This window comes from Oncorhynchus gorbuscha, linkage group LG16 (genome assembly GCF_021184085.1).
Source record: "Oncorhynchus gorbuscha isolate QuinsamMale2020 ecotype Even-year linkage group LG16, OgorEven_v1.0, whole genome shotgun sequence".
In the NCBI taxonomy this organism is placed as follows: domain Eukaryota; kingdom Metazoa; phylum Chordata; class Actinopteri; order Salmoniformes; family Salmonidae; genus Oncorhynchus; species Oncorhynchus gorbuscha.
In genome coordinates, this window is record NC_060188.1 from 8,035,064 (window position 1) to 8,055,202 (window position 20,139).

At 45.8% G+C, this 20,139-nt stretch overlaps 1 protein-coding gene across 1 annotated transcript in view; it reads left to right on the forward strand.

The window, feature by feature from the left end:
• prkcab (protein kinase C, alpha, b) overlaps positions 1-20,139 on the forward strand; it is a 110,607-nt gene that overhangs the window by 48,573 nt on the left and 41,895 nt on the right. Inside the window, exons 3-4 of the mRNA XM_046304252.1 lie at positions 11,439-11,550; positions 14,755-14,883. Coding sequence (XP_046160208.1) covers positions 11,439-11,550; positions 14,755-14,883 — 241 coding nt within the window. The remainder of the gene's footprint in view (positions 1-11,438; positions 11,551-14,754; positions 14,884-20,139) is intronic.

The window sequence follows — 20,139 nt, forward strand, 5'->3', positions numbered from 1 at the left end:
ATAGCGAGCATAGAGAAATGGGTGGTGGTAGACAGTTGTTTTTAACTGTAATGCAGTTGATTGGTAACGATGACATGGACATGTATTGGAGTTGACATCCCTACCAGCATTATACTCGGATGTTTACCTCAACATACTGTGAAATACAAATAAAAACAGTAGCCTAAATGTAGGCAAATTTTGCTGTAGGGCAATGAGGAGATTCAGGATCTTTCCCCCACAGCATCTTTCCCCCACGTTTCCATGGCAATTCCATTGTTTTGATCGAGTTCCATTGACCTCTGCCTCATCTATCTCTATCTATACTTCTCTTCATATTATACTCTTCCCCCATAAGTACAGATTGACTTTTGTTAGGGATCAATACGATGCCACCAGATGTGAAGAGAAAGAACAGTGAAGAACATTGGAAGGTGGCTGCTTACTTTGTAATGGTATTTGTTTCCTGTGACGGTTCACTTTACCTCCCAGTACTTAGTCTGTGCAGACGGTGTGTGTGTGTGTGTGTGTGTGTGTGTGTGTGTGTGTGTGTGTGTGTGTGTGTGTGTGTGTGTGTGTGTGTGTGTGTGTGTGTGTGTGTGTGTGTGTGTGTGTGTGTGTGTGTGTGTGTGTGTGTGTGTGTGTGTGTGTGTGTGTGTGTGTGTGTGTGTGTGTGTGTTGGCCACCTGGGGCCTGTCCTCCTTGGGCATGGCAGAAGTATCACAATGATTAACGTGGGTGTGGGTGTGTGTGTGGGTGTGTGCGTGCGTACATACGTGTGAATGGTGAGCCATCCTGGACTCAGACAGGAGAAGCTTTAATGAACACACCAGGGAAATGGAGAGCAGGGGAATGGAGGCTGGAGCATTGCATTCTGGGAAGTTAGCAGCCACAGTTGATGGGGCATCTGTCCAATGATGGATGAGCTGAAATAGAGCACCTTGTGTGAAACATACTGAATATATTAATAAAGTCAACTTCCCACGTCTCCACAGAGTCTCCATTTGGATAAGTATCATGATTACATTCAACTTACTGTGTGTGTGTGTGTTTTGTTTGTTTGTGTGTGTGTGTGTGTGCGTGTGTGTGTGCTTATGTGTGCGTGCATACGTGTGTCTGTGTTTGTCTGTCAATGTGTGTCAGTGTGTGAGCCTAAGCAAACACAAATAGCATTCACAATCAGCAGCCCTTCCCTTTCTAATGTACTGTAGAGAGACAGTCCCTTCCCTTTATATTATACTGTAGAGAAACAGTCCCTTCCCTTTATAACGTACTGTAGAGTGACAGTCCCTTCCCTTTCTAATGTACTGTAGAGAAACAGTCCCTTTCTAATATACTGTAGAGAAACAGCCCCTTTCTATTATACTGTAGAGAGACAGTCCCTTTCCTTTCTATTATACTGTAGAGAAACAGTCCCTTTCTATTATACTGTAGAGAAACAGTCCCTTTCTATTATACTGTAGAGAGACAGTCCCTTTCCTTTCTAATATACTGTAGAGAAACAGTCCCTTCCCTTTCTATTATACTGTAGAGAGACAGTCCCTTTCCTTTCTATTATACTGTAGAGAGACAGTCCCTTCCCTTTCTATTATACTGTAGAGAGACAGTCCCTTTCCTTTCTATTATACTGTAGAGAAACAGTCCCTTCCCTTTCTATTATACTGTAGAGAGACAGTCCCTTTCCTTTCTATTATACTGTAGAGAAACAGTCCCTTCCCTTTCTATTATACTGTAGAGAGACAGTCCCTTTCCTTTCTATTATACTGTAGAGAGACAGTCCCTTTCCTTTCTATTATACTGTAGAGAAACAGTCCCTTCCCTTTCTATTATACTGTAGAGAGACAGTCCCTTTCCTTTCTATTATACTGTAGAGAGACAGTCCCTTTCCTTTCTATTATACTGTAGAGAAACAGTCCCTTTCTATTATACTGTAGAGAGACAGTCCCTTTCCTTTCTAATATACTGTAGAGAAACAGTCCCTTCCCTTTCTATTATACTGTAGAGAGACAGTCCCTTTCCTTTCTATTATACTGTAGAGAGACAGTCCCTTTCCTTTCTATTATACTGTAGAGAGACAGTCCCTTTCCTTTCTATTATACTGTAGAGAGACAGTCCCTTTCTATTATACTGTAGAGAGACAGTCCCTTTCCTTTCTATTATACTGTAGAGAGACAGTCCCTTTCCTTTCTATTATACTGTAGAGAAACAGTCCCTTTCTATTATACTGTAGAGAGACAGTCCCTTTCCTTTCTATTATACTGTAGAGAGACAGTCCCTTTCCTTTCTATTATACTGTAGAGAAACAGTCCCTTTCCTTTCTATTATACTGTAGAGAGACAGTCCCTTTCCTTTCTATTATACTGTAGAGAGACAGTCCCTTTCCTTTCTATTATACTGTAGAGAGACAGTCCCTTTCCTTTCTATTATACTGTAGAGAGACAGTCCCTTTCTATTATACTGTAGAGAGACAGTCCCTTTCCTTTCTATTATACTGTAGAGAGACAGTCCCTTTCCTTTCTATTATACTGTAGAGAAACAGTCCCTTTCTATTATACTGTAGAGAGACAGTCCCTTTCCTTTCTATTATACTGTAGAGAGACAGTCCCTTTCCTTTCTATTATACTGTAGAGAAACAGTCCCTTTCTATTATACTGTAGAGAGACAGTCCCTTTCCTTTCTATTATACTGTAGAGAGACAGTCCCTTTCCTTTCTATTATACTGTAGAGAAACAGTCCCTTTCTATTATACTGTAGAGAGACAGTCCCTTTCCTTTCTATTATACTGTAGAGAGACAGTCCCTTTCCTTTCTATTATACTGTAGAGAAACAGTCCCTTTCTATTATACTGTAGAGAGACAGTCCCTTTCCTTTCTATTATACTGTAGAGAGACAGTCCCTTTCCTTTCTATTATACTGTAGAGAAACAGTCCCTTTCTATTATACTGTAGAGAGACAGTCCCTTTCCTTTCTATTATACTGTAGAGAGACAGTCCCTTTCCTTTCTATTATACTGTAGAGAGACAGTCCCTTTCCTTTCTATTATACTGTAGAGAGACAGTCCCTTTCCTTTCTATTATACTGTAGAGAGACAGTCCCTTTCCTTTCTATTATACTGTAGAGAGACAGTCCCTTTCCTTTCTATTATACTGTAGAGAAACAGTCCCTTTCTATTATACTGTAGAGAGACAGTCCCTTTCCTTTCTAATATACTGTAGAGAAACAGTCCCTTCCCTTTCTAATATACTGTAGAGAAACAGTCCCGTTCTAATATACTGTAGAGAGACAGTCCCTTCCCTTTCTAATATACTGTAGAGAAACAGTCCCTTTCTAACATACTGTAGAGAAACAGTCCCGTTCTAATATACTGTAGAGAGACAGTCCCTTCCCTGTCTAATGTACTGTAGAGAGACAGTCCCTTCCCTTTCTAATATACTGTAGAGAGACAGTCCCTTCCCTTTCTAATATACTGTAGAGAGACAGTCCCTTCCCTTTCTATTATACTGTAGAGAGACAGTCCCTTCCCTTTCTATTACACTGTACAGAGACAGTCCCTTTCCTTTCTAATATACTGTAGAGAAACAGTCCCTTTCTAATGTACTGTAGAGAGACAGTCCCTTCCCTTTCTAATATGCTGTAGAGAGACAGTCCCTTCCCTTTCTAATATACTGTAGAGAAACAGTCCCTTCCCTTTCTAATATACTGTAGAGAGACAGTCACTTTCCTTTCTAATGTACTGTAGATAGACAGGGGGGGGGGGGGGCTTTACAAGTAGGCCATCGTTATAAATAATAATTTGTTCTTACTGTAACTGACTTGTTTAGTTCAAATAAATATATTGTTCCTGGAATTGTGAATTTGCTGAAGGTGTGGAAAATGCTGAACCCAAAGATAAGACTCCTATAGGTCAAGGTTTAATAGACAGAAAGATATACATATGGTGAGATAGACAGGTTCCTCTGAGAGGTTGGTAGCAATCTGCCCCATTCCAAAAACAAGACACTCATCACGTGCTCATCCTTATCACTGTTCTCTCCCAGCTGCCTCTGAGAGCCCAGGCCACTGTCAAAACATAACCCAACTAGCAAGGCCAGTGTGAACCATGAATAAGACGTCTCCATCACTTTAAAGTACCTATAGCAGAATTGCAGCCAGGAATGTCACAGGGCATTAAATGCTGTCTGATTGCCTCTTTATGTTGACCCCTAACTTCTGGTTTAAAAGGCAGCAATAATCTAGAACTTTTCAATAGCCAATGTTGTATCCTCTCACGTGCACAGAATGTGGTTTGTTTCTAGTGATTCCTCACAGCTCTCCTCTCAGAACGTACAGCAGCAGGAATACTCCAGATTAAGTATCAGACACAAGGGGCTCAGCTCTTTGTTAGATCACCGTACTGTAGTAACTGCAGCTGGTCACACACTGTGTGTCTCTTTTCCATGCATAACGCAAACACACATAAATAGACATGCACACACACTCAATTAAAATGTTCCATATGAATTAATACATCCTTATTAATGTCATGACCAGACTAATGAGTCCCGTTGTTTGATGATGAAAGCAGAGTGTTGATGAAAGGACTGTTGTCGTGTTCAGAGGGTTAGTGTGAAAGGAGAGAGCAGTATGAGCTTTGAATATGCCTGTGTGAGGTAGTTAGCCACAGTAGAAAGATGATTTTTGTGTGTGTGTGTGTGTGTGTGTGTGTGTGTGTGTGTGTGTGTGTGTGTGTGTGTGTGTGTGTGTGTGTGTGTGTGTGTGTGTGTGTGCGTGCGTGCGTGCGTGCGTGCGTGCGTGCGTGCGTGCGTGCGTGCGTGCGTGCGGGTGTGTGTGCAAGCTCTAACAGTCTTACTGCAGAATCAGACATCCAAACCCTCGTCCATCATTTTGAATGGTTAAGTTAAGGGTTAAGGTTTGGGATAGGGTTAAAACCAAAACGATTCTAACTAGTGCCTAACACTGGGATTGAACTGCTTACCTGGACGGACTAATTTCACAGTGGATCATGAACGACCTGGCTGGCATGTGTGTGTGGTATTACATTTATGTAGCACAACATTTCTGGCCCTAATTAACATGCTAAGGGGGAGGAACTACCCCCCCCCCCCCCCTCCCTCCCTCTCTATATCCCTCTCGCTCAGTTTCTCCTTCCTCTCCCTCTCTCTCTCCCTTTCACTCAGTTTTTCCTCCCTCTCCCTCTCTCTATCCCTCTCGCTCAGTTTCTCCTTCCTCTCCCTCTCTCTATCCCTCTCACTCAGTTTCTCCTTCCTCTCCCTCTCTCTATCCCTCTCGCTCAGTTTCTCCTTCCTCTCCCTCTCTCTATCCCTCTCACTCAGTTTCTCCTTCCTCTCCCTCTCTCTATCCCTCTCGCTCAGTTTCTCCTTCCTCTCCCTCTCTCTATCCCTCTCACTCAGTTTCTCCTTCCTCTCCCTCTCTCTATCCCTCTCACTCAGTTTCTCCTTCCTCTCCCTCTCTCTATCCCTCTCACTCAGTTTCTCCTTCCTCTCCCTCTCTCTATCCCTCTCGCTCAGTTTCTCCTTCCTCTCCCTCTCTCTCTCCCTCTTGCTCAGTTTCTCCTTCCTCTCCCTCTCTCTCTCCCTCTCGCTCAGTTTCTCCTTCCTCTCCCTCTCTCTATCCCTCTCACTCAGTTTCTCCTTCCTCTCCCTCTCTCTATCCCTCTCGCTCAGTTTCTCCTTCCTCTCCCTCTCTCTATCCCTCTCACTCAGTTTCTCCTTCCTCTCCCTCTCTCTATCCCTCTCACTCAGTTTCTCCTTCCTCTCATTCTCTCTCTCCATCTCGCTCAGTTTCTCCTTCCTCTCTCTTTCTCTCTCTCTCATTCCCCTCCTCTCTTTCTCTCTCTCCTCCCCCCTATCCTTTATCTCTCTCCTCCCCTATCTCCATGTAACCTTCAGAATGAATCTGGACATTGTGTACAGTGTGAGTCATTGCTCATGAAGTCCAATTGTAATGGCAGGGTCATCCGATGTCCATCCCTGGGGTTTGAGAGTGTATTGAGAATTTAAGACTCTGTCTCCCTGACCCTCTGTAAACCCCCAGACAAACACACACACACACACACACCGTCCGCACACACTAAGTACTGGGAGGAAAAATGACCCACTCTGGGGTGCACTGGGTTGATGTGTGACCTCAGGGTTCTACAGGGCTCGATACACACTTATGTACGAATGGTCAATAGTAGCACCTTCAAAATTGTATGAAATAAGTAAAACATGGTACTGTATGTCTGTTTTAATAACATAAAACCATTACTTCTCCTCTATCTTTCTCCTCCATCCTTCTTGCTTACTTCACATCTCTCTTCCTTTCTCTTTAAGTCAATCTCCTGCTGAATTGTCTCTGACAGCCATCACCATGGCAACTACACCTGTCAACTTTGTGTTCTTCCCACAGCCAGACACACAAACACATACAGTTATATATCAGGTGTTTTTGGGGCATTTCTTAGTTACATTATGTTGCAGATGATGCATTCAACAGATTATAATATGAAACACCACGTTACAAGTAGGGAGAATTTACTGTTGCGTTGTTATATTCAAACTGAACTCTGGATGCATCTAAACAGTGGTTGTGTTCCCTTCCTTTAGCATTAAATCCCATTGATGTATAAAGTATTACGGAGCACCACACTGTAGTGATCAGCCCCAGGACATTGGACAACAGGCCTCAGTGCCTTAGAATAGGTTACTTATCCACTGCCAGAACCCCACTGCTTGGGCCTGCTGGTGAAATAGACCAAAATAGACGTACACTGTGAGTGTGCAGAGCACAGTACAGCCAAACCTCCCCTGGGGTGTTTCCTCTCTGGCTACCAGACTGGCCTCAGGTCAGGAGCAGAGAAACATGGTCATCACAATATATACTGAACAGATTGGTGGGCTTTTTGTTGGTGCAATGGCTAGGGCCAGGAGTTTTCTTTACTGTATGACACACACACACACACACACACACACACACACACACACACACACACACACACACACACACACACACACACACACACACACACACACACACACACACACACACACACACACACACACACACACACACACACACACACACACACACACACACACACACACACACACACACACACACACACACACACACACACACACACACACACACACACACACACGACCACCTTTCATCTCAGAGATCAGAACACCACACTAAGGAGAACTATCTGATTATCAGTTTCCCCGTTGGTGATCAAATGGAATCCAAATCGAATTTGATTTGTCACATGTTTGTGTAGACTAAGAATGAAATGCTTACTTATGGGCCCTTTCCCCAATGCAGAGAGAAAAATAGAAACATAATAGAGAAATAACCCATGGAATAAATACACAATGAGTAATGATAGCTTGGCTATATGCTGTACATGGGATACCAGTACTGAGTTGATGTGCAGGGGTATGAGGTTATTGAGGTAGATATGTATATATAACTACAAAGAAAGTGACTAGGCAACAGGATAGATAATAATAAGTAGCGGCAGAGTATGTGATGAATCAACAGAGTTAAAAAGGGTCAATGCAGACAGCCTGGGTAGCTATTTGGTTAAATGTTTAGCAGACTTATGGCTTGGGGATACACTCTTAGAAAAAACACTTGTTGTCCTGGCACCACACTGCCAGATCACTGATGTCCTTTCTATAGGCTGCCCCATCGTCGTCGGTGGTCAGGCCTACCACCGCAAACTCATTGATGGTGTTGGAGTCGTGCGCGGCCACAAAGTTGTGGGTGAATAAGGAGAACAGGAGGGGACTAAGCATGCACCCCCGAGGGGCCCTTATGTTGACGGTCAGCGTGGCGGATGTGTTGTTGCCTACCCTCATCGCCTCATCGTCTCAGTGATCTGGCAGTGTGGTGCCAGGACAACAAGTGTTTTTTCTAAGAGTGTATCCCCAAGCCATAAGTCTGCTAAACATTTAAAGGTAAAAAATAAAAAATAAAAATTGTCAAACACACACACACACACACACACACACACACACACACACACACACACACACACACACACACACACACACACACACACACACACACACACACACACACACACACACACACACACACACACACACACACACACTCCACTCTCCTCTCATCTTCTGCATGATCTGGCCCTTACGCTCGGAGGAGTACATCATTACATCATCATCGTGCCTCGATGACACCAGCTTCCTCCTGGCACCCTGTAACACAGTAACATGCTTTGATTTGATCTGCACGGAGTGGCTGGCTGGGCCAAACCATGAGCTGAAACCCAATAATGTGTAACAGATTGATGTTTGGTAAAGGATCTCAATGATCACATACATCACTGGGTGGCATCAAGATTCTGTCTCTGCTGAAGTGTTGGAGTTTCAACCTGTTATGGGCTACACATTGTCATACTGCATTTGTCTTGGATCAGGCAGGGTGTTTGGGAGCCCCGTATTCGGTTCTCTAGTCAGCACATTCCCTCACCATTTTCTATATTAAAAAAGCTATAAGAATGTGCAATTGTTCACACTACCAGTAGCAACTTATTTTTCAAAGAGCATCTCTTGTCTGACATCTATTACTAAACAAGCGTTCCTTTCTTTGTCTCAATGTACCATATTGATTTGGACTGATTGCACTTGCCTCGGTCTGGGCTGGATGTAAAGTAAACGTCAAACTGTATCACACCACCTGAATGCATGTTCTATACACCATTGTAACTCGATGAGTGGGTATCATTTCTACATCCTATAAAACCTCTCCTCAGGAAAACGTCTAAAGCCCATAGTCAACCTATTCATGAGTGCTGCTGTTTAAAACAACAATTATTAACGCTGTGCATCGTTAACCAGATGCTGGCTAGCAGCTACCACCCTCCATTCCACGGCTGGCTTGCCTCTGAAGCTAAGTAGGGGTGGTCCTGGATGGGACACCAGATGCTGCTAGAAGTGGTGGAGGGCCAGTAGGAGGCACTGTTCCCTCTGGTCCCCCAAAAACTATATCCCAGGGTAGTGGTTGGGGACATTGCCCTGTGTAGGGTCACGTCTTTCGGATGGGACGTTAAAGATCCCATAACACTTATCGTAAGAGTAAGGGCATTAAGCCTGGCGTTTTGACTAAAAACCCAATCTGGCTCTCATACCATCATGGCCACCTAATCATCCCCAGTTTCCAATTGGCTCATTCATCCTCCTCCTCTCCTCTGTAACTATTCCCCAGGTTGTTGCTGTAAATGAGAATGTGTTCTCAGTCAACTTACCTGGTAAAATAATGTTTCAATAAAAAAAAGGTCACTCTCCCACTGGGCTCTGGCAATCACCACCACACACACCCTCAATCAATCAATCAATCAATCAATCAATCAATCAATCAATCAATCAATCAATCAATCATTCAATCAAATGTAGTTTATAAAGCCCTTTATACATCAGGAGTTGTCACAAATTGTTATACAGTTACCCAGCATAAAACCTTTTCTCCTTTTGTCTTAGCTGGTGCTGAGGTTTTAGTTGAAGTGTTATACATGCATCTGTGCTTTTCTGGGTCTGTGCCCTACTCACAGCTCTAGGACTACAGAGTACACACACACACACACACACACACACACACACACACACACACACACACACACACACACACACACACACACACACACACACACACACACACACACACACACACACACACACACACACACACACACACACACACACACACACACACTCACACTCACACGTTCTCTCTCACTCTGACACACACACACACACAGAGACTCACATATGCACAGGGAACACATGCACAGAGAGAAAGAGAGCTGCCTCCAGGGCTCTGACAGTCGAGGAGATGATCCCTTTACACACTTCCTCTCCCAGTCTCTTTCTGGAATGTCATGTTGCATCTCTACTCACAGCTACCGCTTCCCCGCATGGCCAAGCTCTGCCATTTTACCCCTGGCTGCATATGAGAGGGAGAGACAGAGAGAGAGAGAGAGAGAGAGAGAGAGAGAGAGAGAGAGAGAGAGAGAACAGACTGATGCTCTATATACAGTACAGACTAATGCTCTGTATACAATACAGACTGATGCTCTATATACAATACAGACTGATGCTCTATATACAGTACAGACTGATGCTCTATATACAATACAGACTGATGCTCTATATACAATACAGACTGATGCTCTATATACAATACAGACTGATGCTCTATATACAGTACAGACTGATGCTCTATATACAATACAGACTGGTGCTCTATATACAGTACAGACTGATGCTCTATATACAGTACAGACTGATGCTCTATATACAGTACAGACTGATGCTCTATATACAGTACAGACTGATGCTCTATATACAATACAGACGGATGCTCTATATACAATACAGACTGATGCTCTATATACAGTACAGACTGATGCTCTATATACAATACAGACTGATGCTCTATATACAGTACAGACTGATGCTCTATATACAATACAGACTGATGCTCTATATACACTACAGACTGATGCCCTATATACAGTACAGACTGATGCTCTATATACAGTACACTCTGTGAACCATGTTTTCAAGATTAACCTCATTTTGATTGTGTGATGCAGTTTTCATTCGAATGTGTGATTTTTCAAGTGATAAGAAAAATTGAATGTAATGCAAATTTTAAGCGGATTCATCAGAATAACAGACAGTACAGATAGACATCCTATTTCCAACCTTTGAGACACTATCTTACAGTACAACCCCTCTTCACCTCTCTCCATTTACTGTACTAAATATCTGTACTAAATATCACTCACAACACACACACACACCCATTTTTCCCACATCCATATCAAATTCTTCCTCATCATTATGGACAGTTCCACAATACAACAAATCAAAGCATCTGCCTGGCTCCACAGAGCTCCCACAGCTCTCTCTCCATCCCACATTTATTCCATCAGATGTTGGAGAGATGGAGCGACAGGCTGTTGAATTATGGGATTGGAGACATACCATCTTAATCGAGCCGGTAGTCGAAGCGTATGTGTTGGTAGAGCTGGGTACTGTTCATTAGGCACAAAATAGGGAAACATTTGTGAAACAGGAAGGCGCTACCTGATTTGTTTAATAAGAAACACTTGTTTTCCTTTTCCTTTGCAAAATGCTTTGTTACAGTGTGTCCTAATGAACTTGTCCCGAAGTGCACTGACATTTGATGAAATAGAGAAGGGGTGAATGAGTAGAATGGATCAATAACTCCCTCATCTGAAATGGCTTTGTGGAGTGGAAATGTTCTTAGCAAGTAGCAACAACAGCAGTGTTCTATCTTGATTGATCCCTGTGATTGATTCGGGTGTTTTTTTATTTATGGCATTTTATGTCATATGCTGCTATTCATCTTGAAAGCTTCAGTTGACAAAACAATTAAATCATTTCTATCTTTGTGTGTGTTTCCAGGACCCCAGAAGCAAGCACAAGTTTAAGATCCACTCGTATGGCAGTCCCACGTTCTGTGACCACTGTGGCTCCCTCCTCTATGGACTCATCCACCAGGGGATGAAATGCGACAGTGAGTCAATCTCTAATGACACCTTTACTCAGCTGAACCATAAGATTGAGGTGACTTTTTTGGTCAAATGCACACAAGGTCCAACTTAAATGTGACTTTTAACCCCGCCCCTCTGAAAGACACACATACAGAGGTTTTGTAGAGGAGCAGGGGGCTGTCACTCTGGGAGGCCAGGAGCTGCTGTGGTGCTTTGCTCAAGGGCACAAGGGCAGGCAATGGCATCTAGGATATGATACCAGCAACCCTCCAATTGCCAGTTTACTTCCCACCAGAGTTTTCCAGTCAGATCCGAGTTTCAAAATGGCAACCCTCTAGTTGCTGGCTCGCCTCTAACCGCTAGGCTGCCTGTCGCCCCAGAGAGTTCTAGGATATAGGATCAGTGTTGCCTTTTAAATCATTATCAGTAAGTTTAAATTGACAGGGGGGGACCTGATCCTAGATTAGCACTTCTATGCTGACAAGTTTTATGAATATCGGCCCTGGGCCCCCTAGAAAGGCTGTATAGCCTCACACCAAGGCCAGGGAATCACAGGCTGCTTCCTGATTCTCCACTCTGTTCCTGAAGAGTGCACTTGCCCACTCCCCATCATGAAAACTCCCTCCAGAATGACTTCCACCAAGCCAATGCTGTTGATGGGAGGTGTGGAGAATCAGTATGCAGCCACAGATCCTACACCCTTTTCATACTGTGCAATGTGACACACATTTATACTGGGGGGAAATCACAGACGTGTGTGTGTGTGTGTGTGTGTGTGTGTGTGTGTGTGTGTGTGTGTGTGTGTGTGTGTGTGTGTGTGTGTGTGTGTGTGTGTGTGTGTGTGTGTGTGTGTGTGTGTGTGTGTGTGTGTGTGTGTGTGTGTGTGTGTGTGTGTGAATTGATTTGACCACTGGTTTTCTACTAGAGGGCACATGGGAATAGCTTTACTTTTCATAAGGATGTGTAGTTCAGGGTAATACAGTATTCTCTATACTGTAACTGTCTCCAGTTAGCCCACTCTGACCCTTCTATTGCCTCATTCCTTCCACCTACACTCTGTTTCTCTTTGCTCTAATTCTAATCTTTCCAAATGCCCCACTTCCCTCGTCAACTCTTTCTCTCCCTTGCTTTCTTCCTTTTCTCCCCTCTCTCCCACACTACCTCTCAACCCACTCCCACCCCCTCACTACCTCTCAACTCACTCCCACCCCCCACTACCTCTCAACCCACTCCCACCCCCTCACCCCCTCACTACCTCTCAACCCACTCCCACCCCCTCACCCCCTCACTACCTCTCAACCCACTCCCACCCCTCACTACCTCTCAACTCACTCCCACCCCCCCCCCACTACCTCTCAACCCACTCCCACCCCCTCACCCCCTCACTACCTCTCAACTCACTCCCACGCCCACCCCCTCACTACCTCTCAACCCACTCCCACCCCCTCACCCCCTCACTACTTCTCAACCCACTCCCACCCCTCACCCCCTCACTACCTCTCAACCCACTCCCATCCCTTCACCCCCTCACTACCTCTCAACCCACTCCCATCCCCTCACTACCTCTCAACCCACTCCCATTCCCTCACTACCTCTCAACCCACTCCCACCCCCTCACCCCCTCACTACCTCTCAACCCACTCCCACCCCCTCACTACCTCTCATCCCACTCCCATCCCCTCACTACCTCTCAACCCACTCCCATCCCCTCCCTACCTCTCAACCCACTCCCACCCCTCACCCCCTCACTACTCTCAACCCACTCCCATCCCCTCACTACCTCTCAACCCACTCTCACTCCCATCCCCTCACTACCTCTCAACCCACTCCCATCCCCTCACTACCTCTCAACCCACTCCCATCCCCTCACTACCTCTCAACCCACTCCCATCCCATCCCCTCCATACCTCTCAACTCACTCCCATCCCCTCACTACCTCTCAGCCCACTCCCATCCCCTCCCTACCTCTCAACCCACTCTCACTCCCATCCCCTCCCTACCTCTCAACCCACTCGCACTCCCATCCCCTCACTACCTCTCAACCCACTCCCATCCCCACACTACCTCTCAACCCACTCCCCTCCCCACACATTTTCTACTCTCTCCATATCGCTCCCTATCTCTCCAAATGTCCCACCTCCCACCTTTCTTTCTTTCTTTCTTTCTTCTCTCTCTTATCTATCTTTCCCATACTCTCTCAACCCACTTCTGTTCCCTCCCCACACACGTCATTCTCTCTCCATCTCTCCCTGTCCACATCTATCACTCTCCTATCCTACCTCTCTAGCTTTCCCATCTATCACACTTCCTCCCTCCTTCCCTCCCTCTCCATCCATCCATCCATCTCTAGTGTCTCTGGTGGCAGAATTATAACAGATTGATATAAATTGATGTGGGGAGGCCTGAGGCCTGATGCCAACAAATTAGTTATTACATCCCAGCCTCCCGATCTGGCTGCCACTGGGGCTCTCCTGTCCTCCCACCTATAAAAAGAGAGGAGGAGGAAGAGGGGGAGGTGGAGGTGGAAAGAGGAAGGAAATGGATAAATAGGGGTGAGGGCGGACGGTAATGGGTGAGGGAAAGAAAGAGAAGAATTGGGGATGAATAGGTTGAGGTAGAGTGGGCGGAGATAAAGGGATGAGGAGAAGCAGGGGCATGTTGGACAGATGAGTGTAGAGTAAGGACGAGGGTGAACGATAGGAATGATGATGGTGGGGCTGGATAGATGTGGGGAGAGAGGTATGGTGAGGGTGTATGAAGATAAAGAGATTGGGGATAGGGAAGGGGGGGTGAGGAAAGTAGGAGGTAGGCCTGTAGCCTCCTCTCCCTCTGGTCCCTCTCCTGTTTGTCTTCATTAGCTTCATTAGCCGCTAATAAAAACGCTCAATGTGTTGTCCTCTAACACGCGTAGGGAATAAGAGGGAGAGAGAGAGAGAGAGAGAGAGAGAGAGAGAGAGAGAGAGAGAGAGAGAGAGAGAGAGAGAGAGAGAGAGAGAGAAGGCAGGCTCTGTCCAATACCTGGCTGGTCTATTGTAGAAATGGCAAATAAACACTATTGTTGGGTATTGCACAGCAGATAACTTGCAGACAAATAAAACACTGTTGTTAGGTATTGCACAGCAGACAACTTGCAGAGTGTGTGTTCACCATGACCAGTTAGCTGAACTATATTATGACCAGGTCCTAAACCTGTTATAAACTCAATGTGTTTGTGTGTGTTTGTCCAGCCTGCGACATGAACGTACACAATCAGTGTGTGATGAACGTACCAAGCCTGTGTGGGACAGACCACACGGAGCGCAGAGGACGCATCTTCCTCAAGATCGACGTCAGCGGAGACAGGCTACACGTCACAGGTGAGTCACACGCTACAAGGGAGAGACATGACTAAATGAAACATGCTAGCTATCTATAAGTGACATGACAGACTACACTACATGTTAGCTACATGTGAGTAGTGAGTGACATGACACAGACTACATGCTATATGCTAGCTACAATACATTTGACTGTAATGACACAGACTACATGCTACATGCTAGCTACAATACATTTGACTGTCATGTCACAGACTACATGCTACATGCTAGTTACAATACATTTGACTGTCATGTCACAGACTACATGCTACATCCTAGCTACGATACATTTGACTGTCATGTCACAGACTACATGCTACATGCTAGCTACGATACATTTGACTGTCATGTCACAGACTACATGCTACATGCTAGCTACGATACATTTGACTGTCATGACACAGACTACATGCTACATGCTAGCTACGATACATTTGACTGTTATGTCACAGACTACATGCTACATGCTAGCTACGTTACATTTGACTGTCATGTCACAGACTACATGCTACATGCTAGCTACGATACATTTGACTGTCATGTCACAGACTACATGCTACATGCTAGCTACGATACATTTGACTGTCATGACACAGACTACATGCTACATGCTAGCTACGATACATTTGACTGACATGATGCAGACTACATGCTACATGCTAGCTACGTTACATTTGACTGTCATGTCACAGACTACATGCTACATGCTAGCTACGATACATTTGACTGTCATGTCACAGACTACATGCTACATGCTAGCTACGATACATTTGACTGTCATGACACAGACTACATGCTACATGCTAGCTACGATACATTTGACTGACATGATGCAGACTACATGCTACATGCTACATGCTTCATGCTACCTATATATGATTTATATGACACTTACAGTGTATGCTAGCTACAGTTGAGTGGCATGGCACAAGTGTCATGCTATTCAAGGAGTCTGAGTGATGAGCTGCATTCTACATGTCATGGTCAGTCACATGCTACACACAACATTTGAGTGGCACCCTAATACCACCCTAGTCCGCAGAATGTGTGTGCCTCTTCCCTGTTTATATTTCTGTCGCTCTCTCATCTCCCTCTCCCTCTCTCAATTCAATTTCATTTTAAGGGGCTTTATTGGCATGGGAAACACATGGTTCGGTTCGGGCCTGTGACAACGAGGAATGTTGGCAGAGGCCCCATCTGATACCCGTTCTCAGTCTGGGTGGGCAGTACCCTCCTCGCCTCTCCCCTCCCCATTTCAACACAATCAGGGACTGTGAGACACATGCCAGTGATGAGATTCATTGTTTCACTGTTAATTTGATATATTCTGTCATTTCCTTTTTGGGTTCTTGTTGAAGTAAATACCTAGTTACTACCACATGTCAAGTGTGCATGTTTGTTGGTGGGTGTGTGTGTTCCTGCTTGCATGGCGTGTAACTCTTTATCAGTGAGATGTATTGACAACCTTAAAGGGATACATACCCATAGACTTCCAGTCATTGTGCTAACGTTAGTTAGCATTGGCCCGAGAAACTACCTCTAACCTCCTATATAAAGAGACATAAAAATGTTATCCACAAGTTCATTTGACTCTGGGAAACTAAATAAAGGGTTTCATTGCCAAAATCCCAAAGTATGCCTTTAAGAGAAGAGGTATTTCACAGGGGCAATGAGTTAACAGTGACAGGGATGTCGATACAGTTGACAAGGCCCCCAGGCTCTCTCAAAGAAGGCGTTGAGGGTTACTGACTCAATCCCAGAGAGAGAGAAAGATACAATAGAAACACACATGTCACGAACGTCGTCAGGGAAATGACCGGACCAAGGTGCAGCGTGGTGAGCGCACATTTTTATTTTATTAAGTATGTCACAAAACAAGAAACAACAAAAATGAATGAGAAGCTGACTAGGGCTATACAGGCCACTAACACAGACAACTACCCACAACTAAGGTGGCAAAACAGGCTGCCTAAGTATGATTCCCAATCAGAGACAACGATAGACAGCTGTCCCTGATTGAGAACCATACCGGCCAAAAAACATAGAAACAGAAAACATAGAAACAAAGAAACTAGAATGCCCACCCTAGTCACACCCTGGCCTAACCAAAATAGAGAATAAAAGCCTCTCTATGGCCAGGGTGTGACAGTAGTACCCCCCCCCCCCACTGGAGGCTTCGTGTCATGAATCCTCACTGGAGGCTTCGTGCCATGGATCATCACTGGAGGCTTTGTGCCATGGATCATCACTGGAGTGAGGAGACATATGGACAGCCTGGATGTGTGGAGCTGCCACAGGGCTTACCAGGCTGGGGAGACATACAGGTGGCCTGGTTCTGAGAGCAGGCACAGGACTCACCAGGCTGGGGAGACATACAGGAGGCCTGGTTCTGGGAGCAGGCACAGGACTCACCAGGCTGGGGAGACATACTGGAGGCCTGGTTCTTGGAGCAGGCACAGGGTACACTGGGCCGTCCTGGCTGGATGGTTACCTGGATGGTTACCGTCGCCCGGCAAATGTGGGGCGCTGGCACAGGACGCACTGGGCTATGCAGACGCACCGGAGACACAGTGCGCAGAGCCGACGCAGGATATCCTGGCCTGTAGAGACGCACTGGCGGCCAGATGCGCTGAGCCAGCACCACACGTCCTGGCTGGATGCCCACTCTAGCCGGCCGATGCGGGGAGCTGGAATGTAGCGCACCGGGCTGTGAACGAGCACTGGAGACGCGGTGCCTGACCAGTACCACGCTCCCTACGGTAAGCACGAGGAGTTGGCTCAGGTCTCCAACCTGACTCAGCCAATCTCCTCATGTGCACCCCCAAAACATTGTTTGGAGTGGCCTCCCGGTCTTTCGTGCCAGCCGTGACCCTGTGTAATCCTGGGCCCTTTTACTTGCTGCCTCCGCCTTCCTCGCTGCTTCCACCTGCTCCCACAGCAGGCAATCCTTTCCCGCCAGGATCTCCTCCCACGTCCAGGATCCTTTCCCGCCAGGATCTCCTCCCACGTCCAGGATCCTTTCCCGCCAGGATCTCCTCCCACGTCCAGGATCCTTTCCCGTTCAGGATGTCCTCCCACGTCCAGGATCCTTTCCCGTTCAGGATGTCCTCCCACGTCCAGGATCCTTTCCCGTTCAGGATGTCCTCCCACGTCCAGGATCCTTTCCCGTTCAGGATGTCCTCCCATGTCCAGTCCTCCTTACCACGCTGCTTGATCCGTTTGCGGTGGGTAGTTCTGTCACGAACGTCGTCAGGGAAATGACCGGACCAAGGTGCAGCGTGGTTAGCGTACATTTTCTTTTATTAAGAATGTCGCCACCAAAACAACAAATATGAACGTGACGCTGACTAGGGCTATACAGGCCACTAACACAGACAACTACCCACAACTAAGGTGGCAAAACAGGCTGCCTAAGTATGATTCCCAATCAGAGACAACGATAGACAGCTGTCCCTGATTGAGAACCATACCCGGCCATAACCGGCTCTCTATGGCCAGGGCGTGACAACACAAGACAGAGAGATTAAGAGAGAAAAAAGACAGAAAGAGACTGAGAGAAATGGAAGATAGAGTGGATGAGAGAATGTCACTAAAAATGAGTGAAAGGATGACAGAGAGAGAGAGAGAAAGAAAACAAAAAGAGAGAAGCAATGTATTTGAGCCAGAAGGTCTGCCAAGCTGAGGACTGAACTGTGGCATCAGATTGTGTATGTTCCCAGTGGCTTCCACAGACATGTGGAGGCCATTCTGGTGCAGCGCCATGTGAAGTTGATTAAATCTGTCCAGCCAAGAAAACACAAACACATCTCCAAGGCTCTCTCCAATACAATACGCCTCTCCACGCTCTTTTTGTCCCACCTACATTCTCTCTCTTTCCCTCTCTCTCTTTCCCTTTCTCTCTTTGCCTCTCTCTCTCTCTCTCTCTCTCTCTCTCTCTCTCTCTCTCTCTCTCTCTCTCTCTCTCTCTCTCTCTCTCTCTCTCTCTCTCTCTCCATAACACTGCCCTCTCCTCCCTTTCACCTGTCCTCATCTCTCCTCTCATCTCCCCCTCCTTTTCTCCTCTGTCCTGCAATAACGATTTTCTCCTCTGTCCTGCAATAATCCTACAATTTCTCCCTCCTTCCCCTCCCACTTTCCCTTCTACTTTTTTTTATCTCTCTCATTTCCTCCTCCCTCTATCTCTGTCCTCCTGTACCCAGCTCTTCTCACCCCCCTTCACCCTACTCTCCTCTTCTCCCCTCCCCTCCACCTCTCATCCTTATTTCCCCTGCTCCTCTCTCTCCGTCCAAGACCAAAACAATAACCTAGGGCCAATAGGGATCTCCAGTTAGCTCTGGAGTTTAACCATCACAGACACATGGATGCAGACTTGTCCATTTATGCTGTCTAAGCCCCTGTCAGAAAACACACACACACACACACACACACACACACACACACACACACACACACACACACACACACACACACACACACACACACACACACACACACACACACACACACACACACACACACACACACACACACACACACACACACACACACACACACACACACACACACACAGGGGCATCCAAGGACCCAGCCAGTGACACACACAGTTCATGGAGCCACTGATCTGAGAAACACAGTGATGTCAGTGTGTTTGTGTTGATAAGAAGATACATTTAGTAGGAGCTGACATGCTTCAGTTTGAGAGAAGAGCTAAAGTCTACATTATATTCACCCAGAGCTGTGAGAGAACCACTGCTTGGCCCAGAGATATTGTTCTGGGATAAATAATGCTTTGTATGGAGTGGAAGTGAATTGAGTGAATGTGCTGAATGACTGTAAACATACATTCTCACCGTTCAAAATGAGAATAGTTTGTTACTTCCAGACACCTGTTTTGATTGAATAAAGCTCATCCATGTCATCCTTTATTATCATATTAGGTCAAATAAACTGTTTAAGAACAGACTCCAAAGCCCTGGGAATCAATGGAAGGCAGAAGCAGTATAACAGACATAAAACTATTTTATTTATTTAACTAGGCAAGTCAGATAAGAACAAATTCTTATTTACAATTACAGCCGACCCCGGCCGATCCTGGGCCAATTGTGCGCCGCCCAATCACAGCTGGATGTGATGCAGTCTGGATTCAAACCAGGGACTACAGTGATGCTTCTTGCACTGAAATGCAGTGCCTTAGACCGCTGCGCCACTCGGGAGCCCGGGTACAGTGTGTGTGATTCTCTCTCACTACTCTAC